General features: G+C 46.1%; 1 protein-coding gene across 1 annotated transcript in view; it reads right to left on the reverse strand.

Annotated features, from left to right (window-relative positions):
• Positions 1 to 532: 532 nt before the first annotated feature.
• Positions 533 to 20,106, reverse strand: part of LOC119315801 — an 88,967-nt gene continuing 69,393 nt past the window's right edge. Inside the window, exons 2-4 of the mRNA XM_037590279.1 lie at positions 1,219 to 1,390; positions 1,051 to 1,130; positions 533 to 956 (exon numbers count right to left, since the gene is read on the reverse strand). Of these exons, the coding sequence (XP_037446176.1) occupies positions 561 to 956; positions 1,051 to 1,130; positions 1,219 to 1,390 (648 nt within the window). The 3' untranslated portion in view covers positions 533 to 560. The remainder of the gene's footprint in view (positions 957 to 1,050; positions 1,131 to 1,218; positions 1,391 to 20,106) is intronic.

Consider the following 20,106-nt stretch of genomic DNA (forward strand, 5'->3'; position numbering starts at 1 on the left):
GTTAAGTCGAGCTCAATATGCAACGAGTTGCATATTGACAAAACACCACACCAAGTTATTTAGTTCGATCTTGTTTATGTACCCAACAAAATTAAATGTTGATTAACCTGGCAAGAGGTGAAGCAAAATAAAACTACCTATCTAGGCAAGTTTAAATGAGGCCGGACCAACAAACAACAAATCCGGAAACTCCTCATGTGCATATATTAGGTTTGGTACTGTTCTGCCCTAAAGCATATTTTAGAGTTGTTAAACATGCAAAGTAAGTAAACCATGTTAAACTAGGCATTTTTCTACCCCATTTACATATAAAGTTTATTTAAATCCGAGCTACGGTTAATTAGTTATGAAATAAATCATTTTAACATGGCAATAGGCAAAATATGTGCAAACATCATTTTAAACATTTTTAATAATGCATGAAAGTGGCATATTATGAAACTAGATGAATTTGTAAGCATGTTTCATATATAATTTATTTACATGTGATGCATAGTTTGTGAGATATTAAATGCATGAAGTATAGGGGGTTCTTTGCAAATCTGTAAAACACTAGAAAATTAGGAAATCGTCCATGAAAAAAAACAGTGGCTCGGGCCGAATCTGTCTGGCCCAAACAGTACACAGAAGGCTGGAGGGGTCTGCTCACATCGCTCCAGGGAGCTAGGCCTTGGCGCCTTGGTGCTGGACCGGCCTTGCTGGAGGAAGCTCTGGGCCGGGGCGAGACAAGAGGAGGCCCACGCGCGGTCAATGCTCGGGACGAACAAGACATTGCTGCTCTCGTTTCTGAAGGACAGGAACATCATTAGGGGATGCAGCGGCAGCTTGGAGCGGTGCAGGACTTGGACGATGTGGCACGGCGGCGCTCGGGTGACTCCGGCAGGAGGAGGCTGTGAACGCAGGGCCTCGCCGGATCTTGCAGAGGCGGCAACGAACGGAACAGGGTGGTGGCACAGCTGCAAAGCCATGGCAGGGAAATAACTTCAGAGAAGTGGCAGAGAGGGAGGAAGGAGATACGAGAAGGATAGGGACAGGCAGAGGGAGGCAGACCCGGATCCGGTCGCAGGAGGTCGCCGGGGTCCCGTTCCCGGCCGGATCGAGAAGAAGCAAATCACCAGGGCGACGATCTCCTGTGATGGATACAGAGAGAGATCAAGACGTGAGGAGGAGAAATAAGAAATGAAGGACGGGAGAGGAAGACGGCAGGGGCGAGGCGACCTGATCCGCTACCGTGGTGGCCGGCGGCGACGTCCCCGGTGGTCGGCCGGCGCGAGGGAGACGAGGTGAGGAGGAGGCGCTCGGGTGGAGGGCTCGAGCGACGGGAGGAGTGGGTGGCGATGTGGTTCGGCGTAGATGGGCTTCCAGGGCCCCGATCTGGGTTTCGCGGGCCCTACGTGAGGTAGGAGACAAGGGCGCGTGGTTGGCGGCTCAGCTTGCAGCGTGGCCGGTGGCTGCGCGCCAAGTGGCGGCGGGGCAGTGGGGAAGAAGGGCTAGGGGTAGGTTTTAGACTAGGATTAGTCCGAAAATGGACTAGGAGGGTCTATATATAGCAGATTTTGCTAGGGTTTGGGTCTAGGGGGTTTTCGGAGCCTCCGATCGTGATCCGACGGCTCCGGATGCGAGGAGGGGTAGGTTTGAGCTTGTGGGCTATGCAGAAGGCCTTGGGCTGAGAGGAGAGAAGAGGGAGAGAGTCCCGGTGTCTGTCTCAAAGACCGAAACGTCTGGCGATAGACCGGCTATACTGCCGCTATAGTTATCCGTTGGGGCATCAAACGATCTTCGAATGCGATGAAATTTGACAAGCGGTCTACTGACAACATGAAAACACCGCATGCCAACTTTCAACCCATTACGAGAACATTTTCCGGCCACTTATAAAATAATATTTCGGATGTGCCACGGGCGCGTGCAAGTGTGTCTGGGCTCAGAATGGACAACGGAAGGAACGGGGAGACCTGGACGAATGCAAGTTTCGAAAACATGATGATGCAATGCACATGATGACATGGAAAGATGCAACATGCAAGCTAATGACATGGCAACAATGGCGAATAACTGGGAGAGACCTGGCGCAATGGTCTCGGGGCGTCAGAACACTCCACCACTACGACAGGATCTCGTCCCGAGATCTAGGATGGCACCGGAGGAAAAACAGAAGAGGAAGAGAAAAGGTACAACTAAGTTGCTTCTTTGACAAATGAGTGAACCCAAAGAACCTTGCGAGGTTAAACAAATTGAAAGAAGAAAGCCAACAAAGATGCAAGAAGTTGAAAACACTCCGATAGATAAGAGGAACATGGGATACGACGAGAATCTAGAGGTTAAGTGGCAAGATAGATATTGAAACCACTCCGGTTAAAACAAGATAGAGAAGGAATAAGAATGATATAATTTGGGCAGCACTCCGACTGTAAATGGAAAGAATTCAACATGAACTTGACAAGATGAGAGGGTACTTGATAAAATCAACAACACACTGCCTCTGAAACTATTGAAAGAATGACACAAGGGGTAAGAAAGATTTCAGGCGGCACTTCGGTTGAGAAGGGAGGCAAAACTTCATAAGATGAGAGAACTTGAAAAGTGGGCACGACACTCCGGTAAAATGGATAAGCATGAAAAGAACATGGTCCTGACAATCCGAGATGATGAGTGAAGAGAGCAACATCACAATGCCCCCGGAACGAAAGAATAGAGGTTGGATCGTTGGAAAGGAAAGAATTGAGAGGAAAAAGACATATTCTACCACAATTGAATTTGAAAAGCATCCTTAAAAAAGGATTGGACGGAGTTGTTGGGAAATCAACAACAAAAAGAACAGGCTTGTCAAGGGCTTATGGAAAACATCTCAAGAACTTGAGGTGAAAACCTGCCACAAACGAAAAACAATTGCTTGCTTGAGAGCGACGGAGAGATGAAAACGTCTTTCATCACGAGAATAGGAGGAAACTTGGATTATTGATAAGCACCACAATAGCAATATTCCTTAGGGAAGGCTTTAGGTGAAATATAACCCAAGATAACTCCAATGAAGATATTGATGGGTTGCAAAGGATCTCATGAACAAATTGAAAATGATGGGTTTACAAAATGTCATCCCGGACAACTTGTGAATCATGAAACACCAAGCAATTTTCAAAAATGACGTGACACCACCTCAAAAGATAAGGTAGAACGAATTGCACTTCGGAATGCAGGATGAAGAATACTTGAACTCCTCAAAACAAGACATGTGTTGAACACCATGTTTATTTTAGAGTATATCTTGGTAGATCAAAACTTCGAGGGAAATTTTGACGAGCAATTGAAGAATGATAGGAATTCTTGATGAACCACCATGTAGAGCCTCCATGAAGAACTCCAATAATAAAAGAATGATCAAAAAGAAGTGAAGGAAGAAAATAATATGATTGAAGCCTTACAATGATTAGATGGAGCTTCACGACGAGATAAACGGAAAGCTTGGAACTCCGGATAAGAAAAGATGAAGCAACTCGAACCGAGAATTTTTCATCGTGAACAAACTCCGGAAGAATGAATCCATCCCTTGGATGAAGCAAGAATAAGAATTATGTTATGCGTATCCTTCATCAATTTAGATTGATGACAAGCAACGGATTTGGCATACTACTTATTCTCGTAGAAAGGATTAAGATAGATATAGCGCAAACTTGGGAAGGTCTTCAATGATCCACCGGTAGGATTGAAACAATGAGTAAATTGATATGATAAACAAGGAAGAGAAATCTTGAACGAACCACCGTAAGAATTAAAATGACCGAAGAAAAGATAAAGGAACACCGGGAAGAATTATGAAATGAACGAAGATACTTGAGAGAATTTAGATGCAAGTGAACGAAGAGATCATGAACTAATTAGAGGATGTTTGAGCGATGCACCGGTATGTTTTGGAGAACGAGAGTTGAAAACTAGAATGAATAATTCTGAGATGATGGGCTCTGGAGAATCAAACTGAAAAGACTCCTGAACTGCTCCGGATGGGTGAAAAGAATTCTCACAATCGAAAACAATTATGAGAGGATGGCAACAAGTTAGAACCATGAATCTTGAAGAGAATGGAGCCAGGTTGAGAGAAAAATATTCTCCAGTCTTCAAATACAGAGAATGACGATGAGAAAGACCACCATGAATTGTTTAGACACTCCGGGAGAATCAAAAGCGAAGAGGTTGAGCCAACAATGAAAAGAATTTGACAGATCTTGGAGAAATACATACGACTGATGATAATTCATTCTGGAAGTGCGTTATATCGACTAGAGGGGGGTGAATAGACGATTTTTATGAAATTCTTCAAAACGTAGAAGTTTTGAAGACAAACGATAGAAATAAACCTATTACCATGCAGTGGAAGGTAGACTACACTAGGTAAACCATAGTCAAGTATTTAGTGGAGTGAGAGCACAATGACTAATAGCAGCAATGTAGTAGGGATCAGGTAGGAAGATGTTATGAAGCCAAACAGAACACACAGTCACTCAGTGAAGACAAAAGATAGTGCAAACATACAAAGACTTCACAAGGAGTAACAGTAAGTAAAGGGAAGGGAAGGATGAAACCAGTGACTCGTTGAAGACAATGATTTGTTGGACCAGTTCCAGTTACTGTGACAACTGTACGTCTGGTTAGGGCGGCTAGGTATTTAAACCTGAGGACACACAGTCCTGAACACGCAGCTCAGGACACCCAGTCCTCACCATATTCCCCTTGAGCTAAGGTCACACAGACCTCGCCCAATCACTCTGGTAAGTCTTCAAGGTAGACTCCCAAATCTTCACAGACTTCGTTCACCGACGATCCACAATGTCTCTTGGATGCTCAGAACGCGACGGCTAATCGGCTGGAGGATTCACAGTCCTCAAGTGTAATAAGGCTTCAGATCACATAGACAAGAAGACTTAAGTGATGCCTAATTCTCTTTGGCTCTGGGTGGTTAGGGCTTTACCCTCGCAAGGAATTCTCTCTCAAAGGCTTCGAGGTGGGTTGCTCTCAAACGACAAAAGCCGTATTCTAACACTGAGCAGCCAACCATTTATGGTTGTAGGGGGTGGGCTATTTATAGCCACTAGGCAACCCGACCTAATTTGTCCGAAATGACCCTGGGTCACTAAGGAACTGACACGTGTTCCAACGGTCAGATTTCAAACTCACACAGCAACTTTACTTGGGCTACAAGCAAAGCTGACTTGTCCGACTCTGGACAAGATTCTCTCTCATAGTCTTCACTCGAAGACATAGGTTTTGGTTAAGCATCACTTCAGTCATTCTGACTGGTTCTCTTGGACCCCACGTAACAGTACGGTGGTTCCTATGACTCAACAAAGAAGAAAAATAACTACGAAAGATCTAAGTCTTCGAGCTCCATAGGCTTCATGCGATGTCTTCTCTTGTCATAGTCTTCAATGTGAATATCTTCATATACCACCTTTGACATCAATGTCTTCATACATTTTTAGGGGTCATCTCTGGTAGGAAAACCGAATCAATGAGGGACTTCTACCTGTGTTATCCTGCAATTCTCACAAACACATTAGTCCCTCAACTAGGTTTGCCGTCAATACTCCAAAACCAACTAGGGGTGGAGCTAGATGCACTTACAATCTCCCCCTTTTTGGTGATTGATGACAAACTAGTTGAAGTTTTCAACGGGGAATATAATATGTGAAATTGTAAAGGATAAGGAATTGTCTTCATAAGTTGCAAGGGCTCCCGCTGAAGATGTGCATATAAGTAATTTGCTTTTGGAATGCAAATGCACATGGCAGGTTGTGCCTGTGGAGATCCTCTTCAACTTATGATGACAATCCACTATGTATGTGAAGGTATGTGAAGATAATGACATGCATAATGGAAAATGGACGTCTGCAAAATGATCTAAGTGCGGAATTTATCGTCGCACATGCGGAATTTATCATCGCATCACGAGGTGGTAAATAATTAGCAGACTACCATCGAGTTTAAGTGTTACAACTCAAAAGAACCAAATGTATCAAGGCAAACGAGAGTTGTAAACACGAAGCAAAAAGTATAAAGCACCCGCCCATATGGACCCGCTTGAAGATTATCAAACTCATATGCTTCTCCCCCTTTTGTCAGTAAGGACCAAAAAGGTTTGAAGACATAGAGCATCTACTCGTTCCCATGAAGAGTAGGTGAAGCAGCAGGGTCGTCGGTGGTGTTCGGCGGTGCAGAAGAACTTGGAGCAGTGTCGAAGCAAGCTGAAGGAGGTGGCGGTGAAGTAGCATCGTCTTCATCCTCGATCACTCTGGCATTCATAGTTGCAGCAGAGGAAGAGAACTCAGAGTCTTCAAGAGATGGAGTTCGTCGCAGCACTGCCCTTCGAGGAGGTGTGGAGTCAAACTTAAAGCGTTCAGAGAAGCCATCCTCTTGAAGATCATCTTCAGAACACATCAGCGTCAGCCCTTTCTATGTGCGTCGACAGGTTTCATGGGCAACAAAGGCATTCTTGGTGGCAAGATTGCGAATGCGATTAACATCCACCAAGAGGCTTTGCATTTGATGCTTCAGCCAGTCATGATGCCTATCCTGTTTCTGATGAAGAGCCACAAGAAGCTCTCGGTCATTGAGAACACGAGTGCGCTTCTTGGGTCGTTGGGCAATTGTGCTATCAGTGGCTTCAGTGAGAGCAGGATGCGGTGCATGTGTAGTGCCAGCCAAAGGATACACACGAGTGACTGCTTCAACTCCTTCAATGTTCTGAGAAAATCTTTGATGCTCCGCATTCTGAAGACTTAGAGGTTCCTTGGCAGGCTCAGGATAGATGGCTTCAATAGACATATCCACATCAGGCAGAAAGATCCGATGATTGCGAGCAAATGGCTGATATGAGATAGCGGAGTGAAGTTTGATCAGCCGCATTACCCGTGGTGCGTAGAACTTTAAGCCAAAAAGATCAGAGCCTGATGCAGCAAGTTGGCAAATGAAGAAGTCCTATGCATTGAAGCATTTGCCATGAAGAATATAGAAGACCAAAGTCTTCATTGCACCTTCCAACTTGGCATGTGGAGAGTGTCCTTTGATGGGCCAGAGAGTTCGCCTTATGATGTGATAAATAGTCCTTGGCAGATACTCAAGGTCTTCAACAAAGAACTCTTTGGGATATGCAGCATCTTGGGGCAATGGCTTCATCATACTGAGCATCTGACTCATGTTAGGTTCAGGCTTCTGAAAGATGCTCTCCACAGCTTCACTGTGAAGTTGACAGCCAGATTCGTAGAGATCGCTAGGAGTGGGTAGACCAGTGAGCTCAATGATGTCAAAGGCTTTGGCTTCATGATGAACGTTTCCTGTCATCCACTCCAGGACCCAAGTCTTCGGATCTCTGTTGTACCCGCGGATGTGAAGTGTGGCATAGAATTGAAGCAGCAACTCTTCATTCCAATGCTCTTGATCGGTGACGAACGGCAGCAATCCAACCTCCTTGAAGCAATCCAGAGCTTCTTCCAGACAGGGCAGACCAGCTATTGCTTCAATGTCAATATGCTTGTGTGGGAAGATGCGACCTTGATTGTAAAGAATGCAAGAGTAATAGCTTCGTTGTGGATAGCTCCAGAACCGATCAGATGATATTCTTTCCCTTGAGTAGGGGTTCCTGGAGCTATTGAAGAAAGTCTTGTCTGCTTTGAAGCCATTGATATTGAAGGATCCAGGTGCTGATGCAGGACCTGGGAACCTGGGCAATCTTGGGATTGGCTTCTGTACCTGAGGCTTGTGCTCAACATGATAGTCGAACTGAGGACCGGCAGCAGGCGCAGGAACAGAAGCAGTGGGATCAGTGGCTTCGCTGACTTCTGGTGCTTTTGTTGGTGAGGGCTCCACATTAGCTTCAGCCATGACAACGCCAGTGGCTTCATTGGTGTTGGTGGTGGCAGCCTCAAGATTTTGAACCTCCACTTGACGAGCTGGAGGGTCAGTCACAGTCACGTTCTCCTTGAGAACCGCTTCTTGGTGGGACAGGGGAGTAGCAGCTTGTGGGGCTTCTTCTTCATCGGCTGATGCAGCCGGAATGTCTTCAACAGCTTTAGCTTCAGACCCAGAGACTGGAGGCCTTGGTCCTTTGCGAAGCCTGCGCAACGCTGGCGACGCTTGTGTAGTTGGAGTTGGCTGGGCCTCAAAGTCTTCTTCCTCTTGTGGGCGATCAGCCCATGAAGCATCTTGAGCAATTGGCGTCAGAGGACGACCAATGCTGATGAGTTTGCTGTGCTCGAGCTGAGGAAGGACTGCATCATCTTCAACATGGTCATGGTGACCAATGTCTTCAGCAATGATGGGATTAGCTGCTGGAAAGTCTTCAGCTTCATGAGCCTCTGTGAAAGCAGGCTCATGGATAGTCAGTTGACGATCTTGCGGTTCAGCGTCACGGTGAACCATGGAGATGGGTTCAACAATCAAGGGCTCTGTGGGAGTAGCCCGTTCTTTCCTTGTCTTGCTGTTCTTCTTGGAGGGGGCAGTAGCAGAGGCTTCAGGATGTTTCCTCTTCCTGGCTTCAGCCTCAGCAGTCCTCGTCTTCTTCAGCTCTGAAGCGGTTGACCGGGCCTTTGGCTTCGAGCCAGTCATGCTAGTTGGGAAGACAATGGGATCTGCTTCCTGCCTTGGTGCGAGAGGTTCGGCCAGAATGGGCTTCTTCTTCTGCTTAGCAGCCATCCTGGGATCAATGCCCGGATGCCCAAGGGCCTTGTGCTTCTCAGCCTCGTTGTAGCCTTGCACACACTTGTCAGCCAGGCTCTTCATGCGCTCCCGAGAACCCTGAGCTTCTGCATGTTTCTTGAGAAAGGCTTCTTTGAGCTCGTGCAGCATAATCTTGAAGTTTTTCACCTCTTGCACGCTGAGCTTGGCCATATGCTTCTTGAACTGAGCCTTTTCATAGTCAATCTTTTGCTTCAGTTTGATGATGCGCTGAGTGAGAGCTAGCTCTAAAGCAATGCCGCCATGAAAGGCGACACTGAGGCCAATGGGTAATTACAGATCTTCGAAGCTGATGTTTGGCGTGTCAAACCACTCATCAATGAAGTTGTGGATGATTGTCACGTCAAAGAGAGGTAGATCATTGAAGATTTCTGCTTCTTCTTTGCTCTTGATGAGTTGCTCAAGAGCGTCATTTGCAAGATCTTCATCACTTGACAGATCAATGGCATCGTTGCGCAGAATGGCAGCAGCTGTCAGCTCTTGGCCGGTGTGTGGCAGAGGCATCTTGACCTTCTGGGGCTTGGAGATGCGTGACAAATCTTCAGACTGCACACTGTCTTCAGGAGGTGAAGTTGCCAGTGGCTTCGCCCGTGAGATTTTTGGTGCAGAGGCCGGCTTTGAAGCTTTTGGCTTCTTCAGCTTCTTTGGCTTCGGCGCTGCCGGCGCTTCATCTGATTCAGCGTCATCTGCAGGCTCATTCACGGCTGTCCCTTGAACCACGATGTGAGTGATGAGACCTTCCAAGTTGTAGAAGGGCCCAAGAAGATTGGGTTCAGCTTCATGAGTTCCATCGGCGCGGGGAGCAGAGGGACCAGGGTTGAAATCTAATCCCAAAGATATCTTGTTCTGCTTCGCTGAGTTCTGGGCAAACTGGAAGTTGCGCTTAAACAGATTGTCGTCATGACACCATAGCAGGGACGATGGGTCAGCATCCTCAGGCTGTGGTCCACAGACCATGCAGGGATAGAAGCCTTGTTCAATGGCTTCATCTCTGGTCCTGGGTTGAAGATTTTTGTAGAGGATGTCTCCCCATGGTCGCTTGATGGCATTCTTTTCAGCATATTCCTTTGTCACAAATCTGTACTTGAACCACTGTTCTGCCCAATAGCGTCAAATCCATTGGATTCGTGTCTTGCGCTGATTGTAATCCTCTTCAGGATCTGTCTTGTACATCTCTGAGAGGTCATCGGGCAGATCTCTTGATGTTTCTCCTTGACGCTTTCTGCCACCCTTCCTTGCTGATTTCTCTGAAGCCATGAACTTTAAACTGAAAGGCTTCAATACGTTCAAAGGCTTCAAAGGTTTTCGCTTGCTGGACAAACAGGAACTGGCTTCGGGAGAATTTATGTGATGCTGTAAGTATTCTGCAAATGAATGCAGACTATGAGAACCAAGGGATTCTCCCACGGACATGTACCTGTGACAGCATTAAGGTGCGAGGGAAGGGGAAGAGGTCATATGCATTCTCAGAAGATTTTGAAGATAAATCAGTTTAGAAGACATTGACCTCATCGTGCGAAGACATTCACTCATAGATAAGGAGTTGGTTCCAGATTTGTACGAATCCATGGATCAGTACAAGTGAGGAATCTAACTACTTTGTGAAATACAAGTGAATATACTAGGCATATTATGAGATGCAGTATGTAAGAGATCCAACTTGTGTGAACAGAAACTGCTTGTGGTAGAAAGTGACGAAGCTATAGGATCAAGGGGGCTGTAAAAAGGAAGTTTTATTTACCACACGAAGAACTGCTAGACGGAGTGGAAGAGGAGGCCGAGCAGTTCGATCGTCCGTGCCCTAACTTGGCGACGGAGGACACCTACGGCGACGGCGGAGAAGACGATGTCCGCGGTCGGCGTGAAGACAGCGTCGGAGAGGTTGCGGCAGCAAAGCGCTTCGTCGCCGGCGTCATCGAGGGCTAGCAGTGGCGCTAGGGTTCGTGCGAGAGTGGAAGAAGAGATAATGACTGCTGTGAGGTGTGTATTTATAGGTACAGGGGCGGCACTACGTTATTACACAGGTGCCCCTGGCGATTCACATCTGAGGAACACGTGGCCATCATGCAGCATATCGGGGGTTGTTCCACGTCCCACGCACGCCTGGATTGTCGGGTGGTCGTTCCCACTTCTCCGGGTTTCAGGTGAAGGAATGAGCATTGAAAACGGACTTAATGTTTGTCTCTGTATCTTCTGCTGACAAGGACACAGAGAAGACATTCGATAGTTTCAATAGAATGCATATGACTTGGAGAGATGGAGTTTGAGATAGAGAGCATAGAGAGGTTAGGGTCCGATCACATTCACTTAGTTCAAAAGACTCAACATGAAGACATAGCTATAAGTGAATGCTGTAGAGGACAGAACAATAGTATATATATATATTCAACATAGAGAAGATAATCATGAAGACATGTTGAAATTTAAGCCAAACCAAATGTGAAGACATAGCAAATGTAACGCCATGAGAGAAACACTTTGAACAGAACCTTTGGTGGTGGCGTTACCCACCGTATAGGAAGTATTAGACCCAGACACGGCGCACAATTATCGTGGCGTTCCGAAGACAAATTCCACATTAATGTATTCACACTTAGAATGTATGTCTTCATTGATTTAAGATATACTTTACTTCATGTGTTGCACATCTAAGTCATCAATATGCATAAGTGTTAGGATGTGTGCCTGATCACAGGACATTTGAGGATTCCAGGATATTTAGCTCACACCGTAACTTGCAAAATCTCTTCTCATCCAAGGGCTTGGTGAAGATATCTGCCAATTGCTCTTCAGTGTTGACGTGTATGATATCAATATCTTCCTTCACAACATGATCTCTGAGAAAGTGATGACGAATTTCAATGTGCTTTGTCTTCGAGTGCTGAACTGGGTAGTTGGCAATCTTGATGGCACTTTCGTTGTCGCAGTAGAGTGGCACTTGCTTCAGATGAATGCCATAGTCCTTGAGTGTTTGCTTCATCCACAGAAGCTGAGCGCAGCAAGATCCAGCAGCAATGTATTCAGATTCAGCAGTGGAGAGAGATACACAATTCTGCTTCTTTGAAGACCAACATACAAGTGATCGTCCCAGAAAGTGACATGTGCCTGATGTAGACTTGCGATCCACTTTGTCACCAGCATAATCAACATCCGAGAATCCAACCAGATCAAACTCTGAGCCCTTTGGATACCATAATCCTAGAGTTGGGGTGTGAGCCAAATATCGAAGAATTCGCTTCACAGCTAAGTGATGCGACTCCTTTGGTACCGCTTGAATTCGAGCACACATGCAAACACTAAGCATAATATTTGGCCTAGATACACATAGATAAAGCAAAGAACCAATCATGGAGCGGTATACCTTTTGGTCGAACTCTTTACCATTGTCGTCAGGACCCAGATGATGCCTGGCTGGCATTGGCGTCGTGAAGCCTTTGCAGTCTTGCATACCGAACTTATTCAGGCAATCTTTGAGATACTTCTCTTGAGATATGAAGATGCTGTTGCGTTGCTGTCGTATTTGAAGACCGAGGAAGAACTTCAGCTCTCCCATCATGGACATCTGATATTGCTCTTGCATCATATAACCAAACTCTTCACTGTACTTCTGATTGGTGCAACCGAAGATAATGTCATCCACATATATTTGGCACACAAACAATTCACCATCATATGTCTTCGTGAAGAGAGTGGGGTCTAGGGAACCATGTATGAAGCCTTTGCTCTTCAGGAAGTATTTGAGTGTGTCATACCAGGCCCGAGGGGCTTGTTTGAGGCCATACAGTGCCTTGTTGAGCTTGTATACCATGTCAGGATGTTTTGGATCTTCAAAGCCAGGCGGTTGTGCAACATACACTTCTTCTTCAATCTTGCCATTGAGAAAGGCGCTCTTCACATCCATTTGATATAGAAGTATGTTGTGATGATTTGCATAGGCCAGCAGTATGCGTAGGGCTTCAAGTCTAGCCACAGGAGCAAATGTTTCATCAAAGTCAATGCCTTCCACTTGAGTATATCCTTGAGCAACGAGACGAGCTTTGTTTCTGAAAACTTGACCATGCTCATCTTGCTTGTTGCGGTATATCCATTTGGTGCCTATTATGTTGTGCTTCCGAGGATCAGGACGCTTAACCAGTTCCCATACATTATTCAGCTCAAACTGTTGAAGCTCTTCTTGCATAGCTTGAATCCATTCAGGTTCCATGAAGGCTTCTTCAACTTTCTTGGGTTCTGTTATTGAGACGAATGCGAAGTGCCCACAGAAATTTGCTAGCTGAGTTGCCCTTGATCGAGTGAGCGGACTAGGTGCATTGATGCTGTCAATTATTCTCTCAATCTGCACTTCATTGGCAACACGAGGATGTACAGGGCGAAGGTTTTGCTCTTGCTGATCATTGTCATTGTTAGTGGGATTGTCTTCAGGCTGAGCATTGTCTTCAGGTTGATCAGGTGCGGAGATGATAAGTTCCTCTTCAGGTTGAGCTTCAGAGGGTATGATTTATCCGGTTCCCATAAGCTTGATTGATTCGCTGGATGGAACTTCATCTAGCACATTTGGGAGGTGCTCTCTTTGTGAACCGTTAGTCTCATCCAACCGCACATCCACTATTTCAACCACTTTATAATGAAAGAGATTGAAGACTCTGTAGGAGTGCGAATCCTTTCCATATCCAAGCATAAAACCCTCATGTGCTTTTGGTGCAAATTTTGAAGTGTGATGTGGATCCTTGATCCAGTACCTGGCGCCAAATACTCTGAAGTAACTGACATTTGGCTTCTTGCTAGTAAGGAGCTCATAAGATGTCTTGTTCAGAAGCTTGTGAAGATAAACCCGATTGATTGTATGGCATGCAGTATCAATGGCTTCAGGCCAGAAATTTCTTGGAGTCTTGTATTCATCAAGCATCGTTCGGGCCATCTCAATGAGTGTTCTGTTCTTGCGTTCAACGACGCCATTCTGCTATGGCGTGTACGGGGCTGAGAATTCATGTGTGATGCCCAAGGTATCAAGATATGTATCAAGGCCGGTGTTCTTGAATTCAGTGCCATTGTCACTTCTGATGTGCTTTATCTTGGCGCCATAGTTGTTCATTGCTCGATTGGCAAAGCGTCTGAAGACATCCTGCACTCCAGTCTTGTACAGGATTATGTGCACCCAAGTATATCTAGAATAATCATCAACAATAACAAAGCCATAGAGGCAAGCAGTAGTAGTAAGGGTTGAGTAATGAGTGGGACCGAAAAGATCCATGTGAAGCAGTTCGAAGGGTCGAGTAGTAGTCATGATTGTCTTCGAGGGATGTTTGGCCCTCGTCATCTTCCCTGCTTCACAGGCACCGCATAAGTGATCTTTCTTGAACTTGACGCCCTCGATGCCTATGACATGCTTCTTCTTCGCAAGGGTGTGGAGGTTCCTCATGCCAGCATGCCCTATCCTCCGATGCCAGAGCCAGTATTCTGAAGCTTTTGCTAGAAGACATACGGCAAGCTGTGGTCCTGCTGAGAAATCTACCACATACAAATCATCTTTCCGATACCCTTCAAACACTAGAGACTTGTCAGATTCCATTAGAACAAGGCAGCGATATTTTCCAAATATTACGATCATGTTCAAATCGCAAAGCATTGAGACAGACATTAAGTTGAAGCCAAGGGATTCAACAAGCATGACTTTATCCATGTGTTGATCCTTTGAGATTGCAACTCTACCTAGGCCCAATACCTTACTTTTACCAGTGTCAGCAAATGTGATGTGACTCTTGTCGGATGGACGTAAGGTTGAGTCCATAAGAAGGCTTCTTTTGCCAGTCATGTGATTGGTACACCCACTATCAATAATCCATTCTGAAGACGCTGGTGTCGTACCCTACAGTGCAGTTAGGGGGATAGGCTTCACGAAGAGAATTGTGAAGCAAAAACATTTGACGAACCAGTGGGTTATGAAAGCTTAGATCCAGATTAGGACTAATAGGGAGAGTAGCAAGCGATTCAGGAACGAAGTACATAGTAAGACCATTCAGGCATTTGATCTTGCGCCCTACAAGATGTTTAAGGTCCCCACAATAGCGTCAGACGATTTTGGTTTTCTGCTGGAGACCTTTCCCTGCAAAAGAGAGTTAAGCTTTCTTAGCCACCCACATCTTCAAGTGTGGCTTAGAAGCAATAAGTCTAAGTGCAGCATCTGAGAACTTTGGCTTTGAAGCCCTAGCAAACAGTCTTGCAAGCGGACAATAGTACTCATAAGAATAAGTAGAATAGTTCTTGGTCTTATGAACATGGCGGTTTGATGAACCGCGCTCATATTCACAGGCCTGAGTATGGTTTCCCTGCAAAACATTTGCGTTAGTGCGACTCAGGTGAGTCCTCTGTCTGTATGAGGCCTTTGGACCATATGAAGCCTGTGGTCTGGGGTTTGTCTTCTTCACGTGTGGTGTCATGATGACATTCACAGGAAGATTCTCCAAACACTTTTTCGGAACCCAGATCTTCTTCATAGGCGGTCCATTCCTGCAGTTAGTACCAATGTACCTGGCAAACACTTCACCATTCTGATTCTTAAACAGTTTATAGTTTGCATCAAAGGATTCATCAATGACAATGGGGCTTGCACAAGTGAAGCCAGACAGAGTGGATGGATCTGCTGAAGATTCCTTTACAGCAACCCATGTGGTTTTGGGGTACTGCTCAGGTTTCCAGTAAGAGCCATTAGCATTCATTTTCCTTACGAACCCAACACCCTCTTTACTCGGGTTTCGGTTCAAGATCTGCTTTTTGAGGACATCACATAGTGTCTGATGCCCTTTAAGACTTTTGTACATCCCTGTTTCAAGCAATGTCTTCAACCTAGCATTCTCATCAGCAATAGCAGTGGTATCCTCAGCAGAGGGGTTAGTTTCCACATCAACAGTTGAAGATATTGCAACAGTAGCAGCAGTAGAACATTCAGCAACAGAAGTAGCATTATCACGCTCAATGCATTTAAAACATGGTGGTTCAAATCCTTCCTGAGCGGAACTGATCTGTTTGGCGCGAAGTGACTCATTTTCTTTTTGAAGATCTTCATGAGCCGCTCTCAATTTCTCAAGATCTTGCTTCCTTTGAAGATAATCATAGGAAAGCTTTTCATGAGTTGTTGAGAGCGTTTCATGACGACTTTCAAGTTCCTCATACTTAACGTGAAGATTTTTTATGTCTTCAATTAAGGACTCAGATCGAGTCATTTCAGCGCCTAACAGATCATCACTTTTGTCTAACAGTTTTTGAATATGTTCCTTGGCTTTCTGTTGTTCAGTTGAAATTTTAGCAAGTGTTTTGTAGCTGGGTTTTGAACCATAATCAGAGTCATCGTCACTAGATGTTTGATAGTGAGTAGTGCGTGTGTTTACCTTGGCACCGCGTGCCATGAAGCAGTAGGTAGGGGCGGAGTAGTCCTTGTCATTTGCGTCGGTGTCGGTGATGAGGTCATTGTCTTCAGTGTTGAAGATGGACTTGGCAACGTATGTTGTAGCCAAACTTGCGACGCCAAAATCGGACTCCTCCTCAAACTCCACCTCTGCCTCCTTAGAAGCGGACTCCTCCTCTGAATCCATTTCCTTGCCAACAAACGCACGTGCCTTGCCAGATGAGCTCTTCTTGTGTGATGAAGACTTTGACGAAGACTTGGAAGAAGACTTTGAGTATTTCTTCTTCTTCTTGTCATCAGAGTCATATTCCTTGCTCTTCTTCTTCTTTTTGTTCTCATTTTCCCATTGCGGACACTCAGAGATGAAGTGGCCAGGTTTCTTGCACTTGTGACATGTTTTCTCCTTGTAGTCATCAGTAGAAGCTTCATCATTCCTTGAGCTTGATCGGGAAGACTTTCTGAAGCTTTTCTTCTTGGTGAATTTTTGGAACTTCTTCACAAGCATAGCAAGTTCCCTTCTAATGTCTTCAGGATCATCAGAACTGCTGTCAGATTCTTCTTCAGATGAGGAGACAGCTTTTGCCTTCAAGGCACGAGTTCGCCCATAGTTTGGACCGTAGATATCTCTTTTCTCAGAAAGCTGAAACTCATGTGTGTTGAGCCTCTCAAGTATGTCAGACGGATCAAGTGTCTTGAAATCAGGACGTTCTTGAATCATCAGGGCTAGGGTGTCAAATGAACTGTCAAGTGATCTCAGTAGTGTCTTGATGACTTCATGCTTGGTGATCTCAGTAGCGCCAAGGGCTTGAAGCTCATTCGTGATGTCAGTGAGTCGATCAAACGTGAGTTGGACATTCTCATTGTCATTTCTCTTGAAGCGGTTGAAGAGGTTGCAAAGGACATTGATTTTCTGATCTCTCTGGGTTGAGACGCCTTCGTTGACCTTGGAGAGCCAGTCCCAGACTAGCTTAGATGTTTCCAAAGCACTCACGCGGCCATACTGTCCTTTGGTCAGATGACCACAGATGATATTCTTGGCAGTAGAGTCCAGTTGAACGAACTTCTTGACGTCAGCAGCAGTGACACCTTGTCCAGCCTTGGGAACGCCATTCTTGACGACATACCATAGGTCGACGTCAATGGCTTCAAGATGCATGCGCATCTTATTCTTCCAGTAGGGATATTCAGTTCCATCGAAGATGGGGCACGCAGCGGAGACTTTGATTATCCCCGCAGTCGACATAGCTAAAACTTCAGGTGGTTAAACCGAATCACACAGAACAAGGGATGATCTGATACCAATTGAAAGTGCGTTATATCGACTAGAGGGGGGGTGAATAGGCAATTTTTATGAAAGTCTTCAAAACGTGGAAGTTTCGAAGACAAATGATAGAAATAAACCTATTACCATGCAGCGGAAGGTAGACTACACTAGGTAAACCATAGTCAAGTATTCAATGGAGTGAGAGCACAATGACTAATAGCAGCAATGTAGTAGGGATCAGGTAGGAAGATGTTATGAAGCCAAACAGAACACGCAGTCACTCAGTGAAGACAAAAGATAGTGCAAACATACAAAGACTTCACAAGGCGTAACAGTAAGTAAAGGGAAGGGAGGGATGAAACCAGTGACTCATTGAAGACAATGATTGGTTGGACCAGTTCTAGTTTCTGTGACAACTGTACGTCTGGTTAGGGCGGCTAGGTATTTAAACCTGAGGACACACAGTCCCGGACACCCAGTCCTGAACACGCAGCTCAGGACACCCAGTCCTCACCGTATTCCCCTTGAGCTAAGGTCACACAGACCTCGCCCAATCACTCTGGCAAGTCTTCGAGGTGGACTCCCAAACCTTCACAGACTTCGTTCACCGGCGATCCACAATGTCTCTTGGATGCTCAGAACGCGATGCCTAACCGGCTGGAGGATTCACGGTCCTCAAGTGTAATAAGTCTTCAGATCACATAGACAAGAAGACTTAAGTGATGCCTAATTCTCTTTGGCTCTGGGTGGTTAGGGCTTTATCCTCGCAAGGAATTCTCTCTCAAAGGCTTCGAGGTGGGTTGCTCTCAAACGACAAAAGCCGTATTCTAACACTAAGAAGCCAACCATTTATGGTTGTAGGGGGTGGGCTATTTATAGCCACTAGGCAACCCGACCTGATTTGTCCGAAATGACCCTGGGTCACTAAGGAACTGACACGTGTTCCAACGGTCAGATTTCAAACTCACACGACAACTTTACTTGGGCTACAAGCAAAGCTGACTTGTCCGACTCTGGACAAGAATCGCTCTCATAGTCTTCACTCGAAGACATAGGTTTTGGTTAAGCATCACTTCAGTCATTCTGACTGGTTCTCTTGGACCCCACTTAACAGTACGGTGGTTCCTATGACTCAACAAAGAAGAAAAATAACTATGAAAGATCTAAGTCTTCGAGCTCCATAGGCTTCATGCGATGTCTTCTCTTGTCATAGTCTTCAATGTGAATATCTTCATATACCACCTTTGACATCAATGTCTTTATACATTTTTAGGGGTCATCTCTGGTAGGAAAACCGAATCAATGAGGTACTTCTACCTGTGTTATCCTGCAATTCTCACAAACACATTAGTCCCTCAACTAGGTTTGTCGTCAATACTCCAAAACCAACTAGGGGTGGTGCTAGATGCACTTACACATTCTTACGTCAAACATGGAAAAAGAATTTGAGAAAAAACTCCGGGAAGATTAGAAGAGTCAGGTACGATCCTGGAAAAATACCTGTGGGTTAGGGTGTTGGGGAACGTAGCAGAATTTTAAAATTTTCTATGCATCACCAAGATCAATCTATGGAGTCATCTAGCAACGAGGGAGAGAGGAGTGCATCTACATACCCTTGTAGATCGCGCGCGGAAGCGTTCAAGAGAACGGGGTTGATGGAGTCGTACTCGACGTGATCCAAATCACCGATGACCTAGTGCCGAAGGACAGCACCTCCGCGTTCAATACTCGTACGGTTGGGAAGACGTCTCCTCCTTCTTGATCCAGCAAGGGGGAAGGAGAGGTTGATGAAGATCCAGCAGCACGACGGCATGGTGGTGGATGCAGCAGGATCCCGGCAGGGCTTCGCCAAGCGCAAGCGGGGAGGAGAGGTGTTACGGAGGGAGAGGGAGGCGCCAAGAGCAAGGGGTGCGGCTGCCCTCCCTCCCCCCTCTTTGTATAGGGGCCTTGGGGGGTGGGGCGGCCCTAGGAGATGGATCTCCAAGGGGGCGGCGGCCAAGGGGTGGCTTCCCCCCCAAGCCAAGTGGGGGGCGCCCCCACCCCTAGGGTTTCCCAACCCTAGGCGCAGGGGAGGCCCAAGGGGGGGGCACACCAGCCCACTAGGGGCTGGTTCCCCTCCCAACTCAGCCCATGGGGCCCTCCGGGATAGGTGGCCCCACGCGGTGGACCCCCAGGACCCTTCCGGTGGTCCCGGTACAATACCGGCGACCCCCGAAACCTTCCCGATGGCCGAAACTGGACTTCCTATATATAAATCTTTACCTCCGGATCATTCCGGAACTCCTCGTGACGTCCGGGATCTCATCCGGGACTCCAAACAACTTTCGGGTTACTGCATACTAATATCTCTACAACCCTAGCGTCACCGAACCTGAAGTGTGCAGACCCTACGGGTTCGGGAGACATGCAGACATGACCGAGATGCCTCTCCGGTCAATAACCAACAGCGGGATCTGGATACCCATGTTGGCTCCCACATGCTCCATGATGATCTCATCAGATGAACCACGATGTCGAGGATTCAATCAATCCGTATACAATTCCCTTTGTCAATCGGTACGTTACTTGCCCGAGACTCGATCGTCGGTATCCCGATACCTCGTTCAATCTTGTTACCGGCAAGTCACTTTACTCGTACCATAATGCATGATCCCGTGATCAACCACTTGGTCACATTGAGCTCATTATGATGATGCATTACCGAGTGGGCCCAGAG

This window comes from Triticum dicoccoides, chromosome 6A (assembly GCF_002162155.2).
Source record: "Triticum dicoccoides isolate Atlit2015 ecotype Zavitan chromosome 6A, WEW_v2.0, whole genome shotgun sequence".
NCBI classification, from domain to species: domain Eukaryota; kingdom Viridiplantae; phylum Streptophyta; class Magnoliopsida; order Poales; family Poaceae; genus Triticum; species Triticum dicoccoides.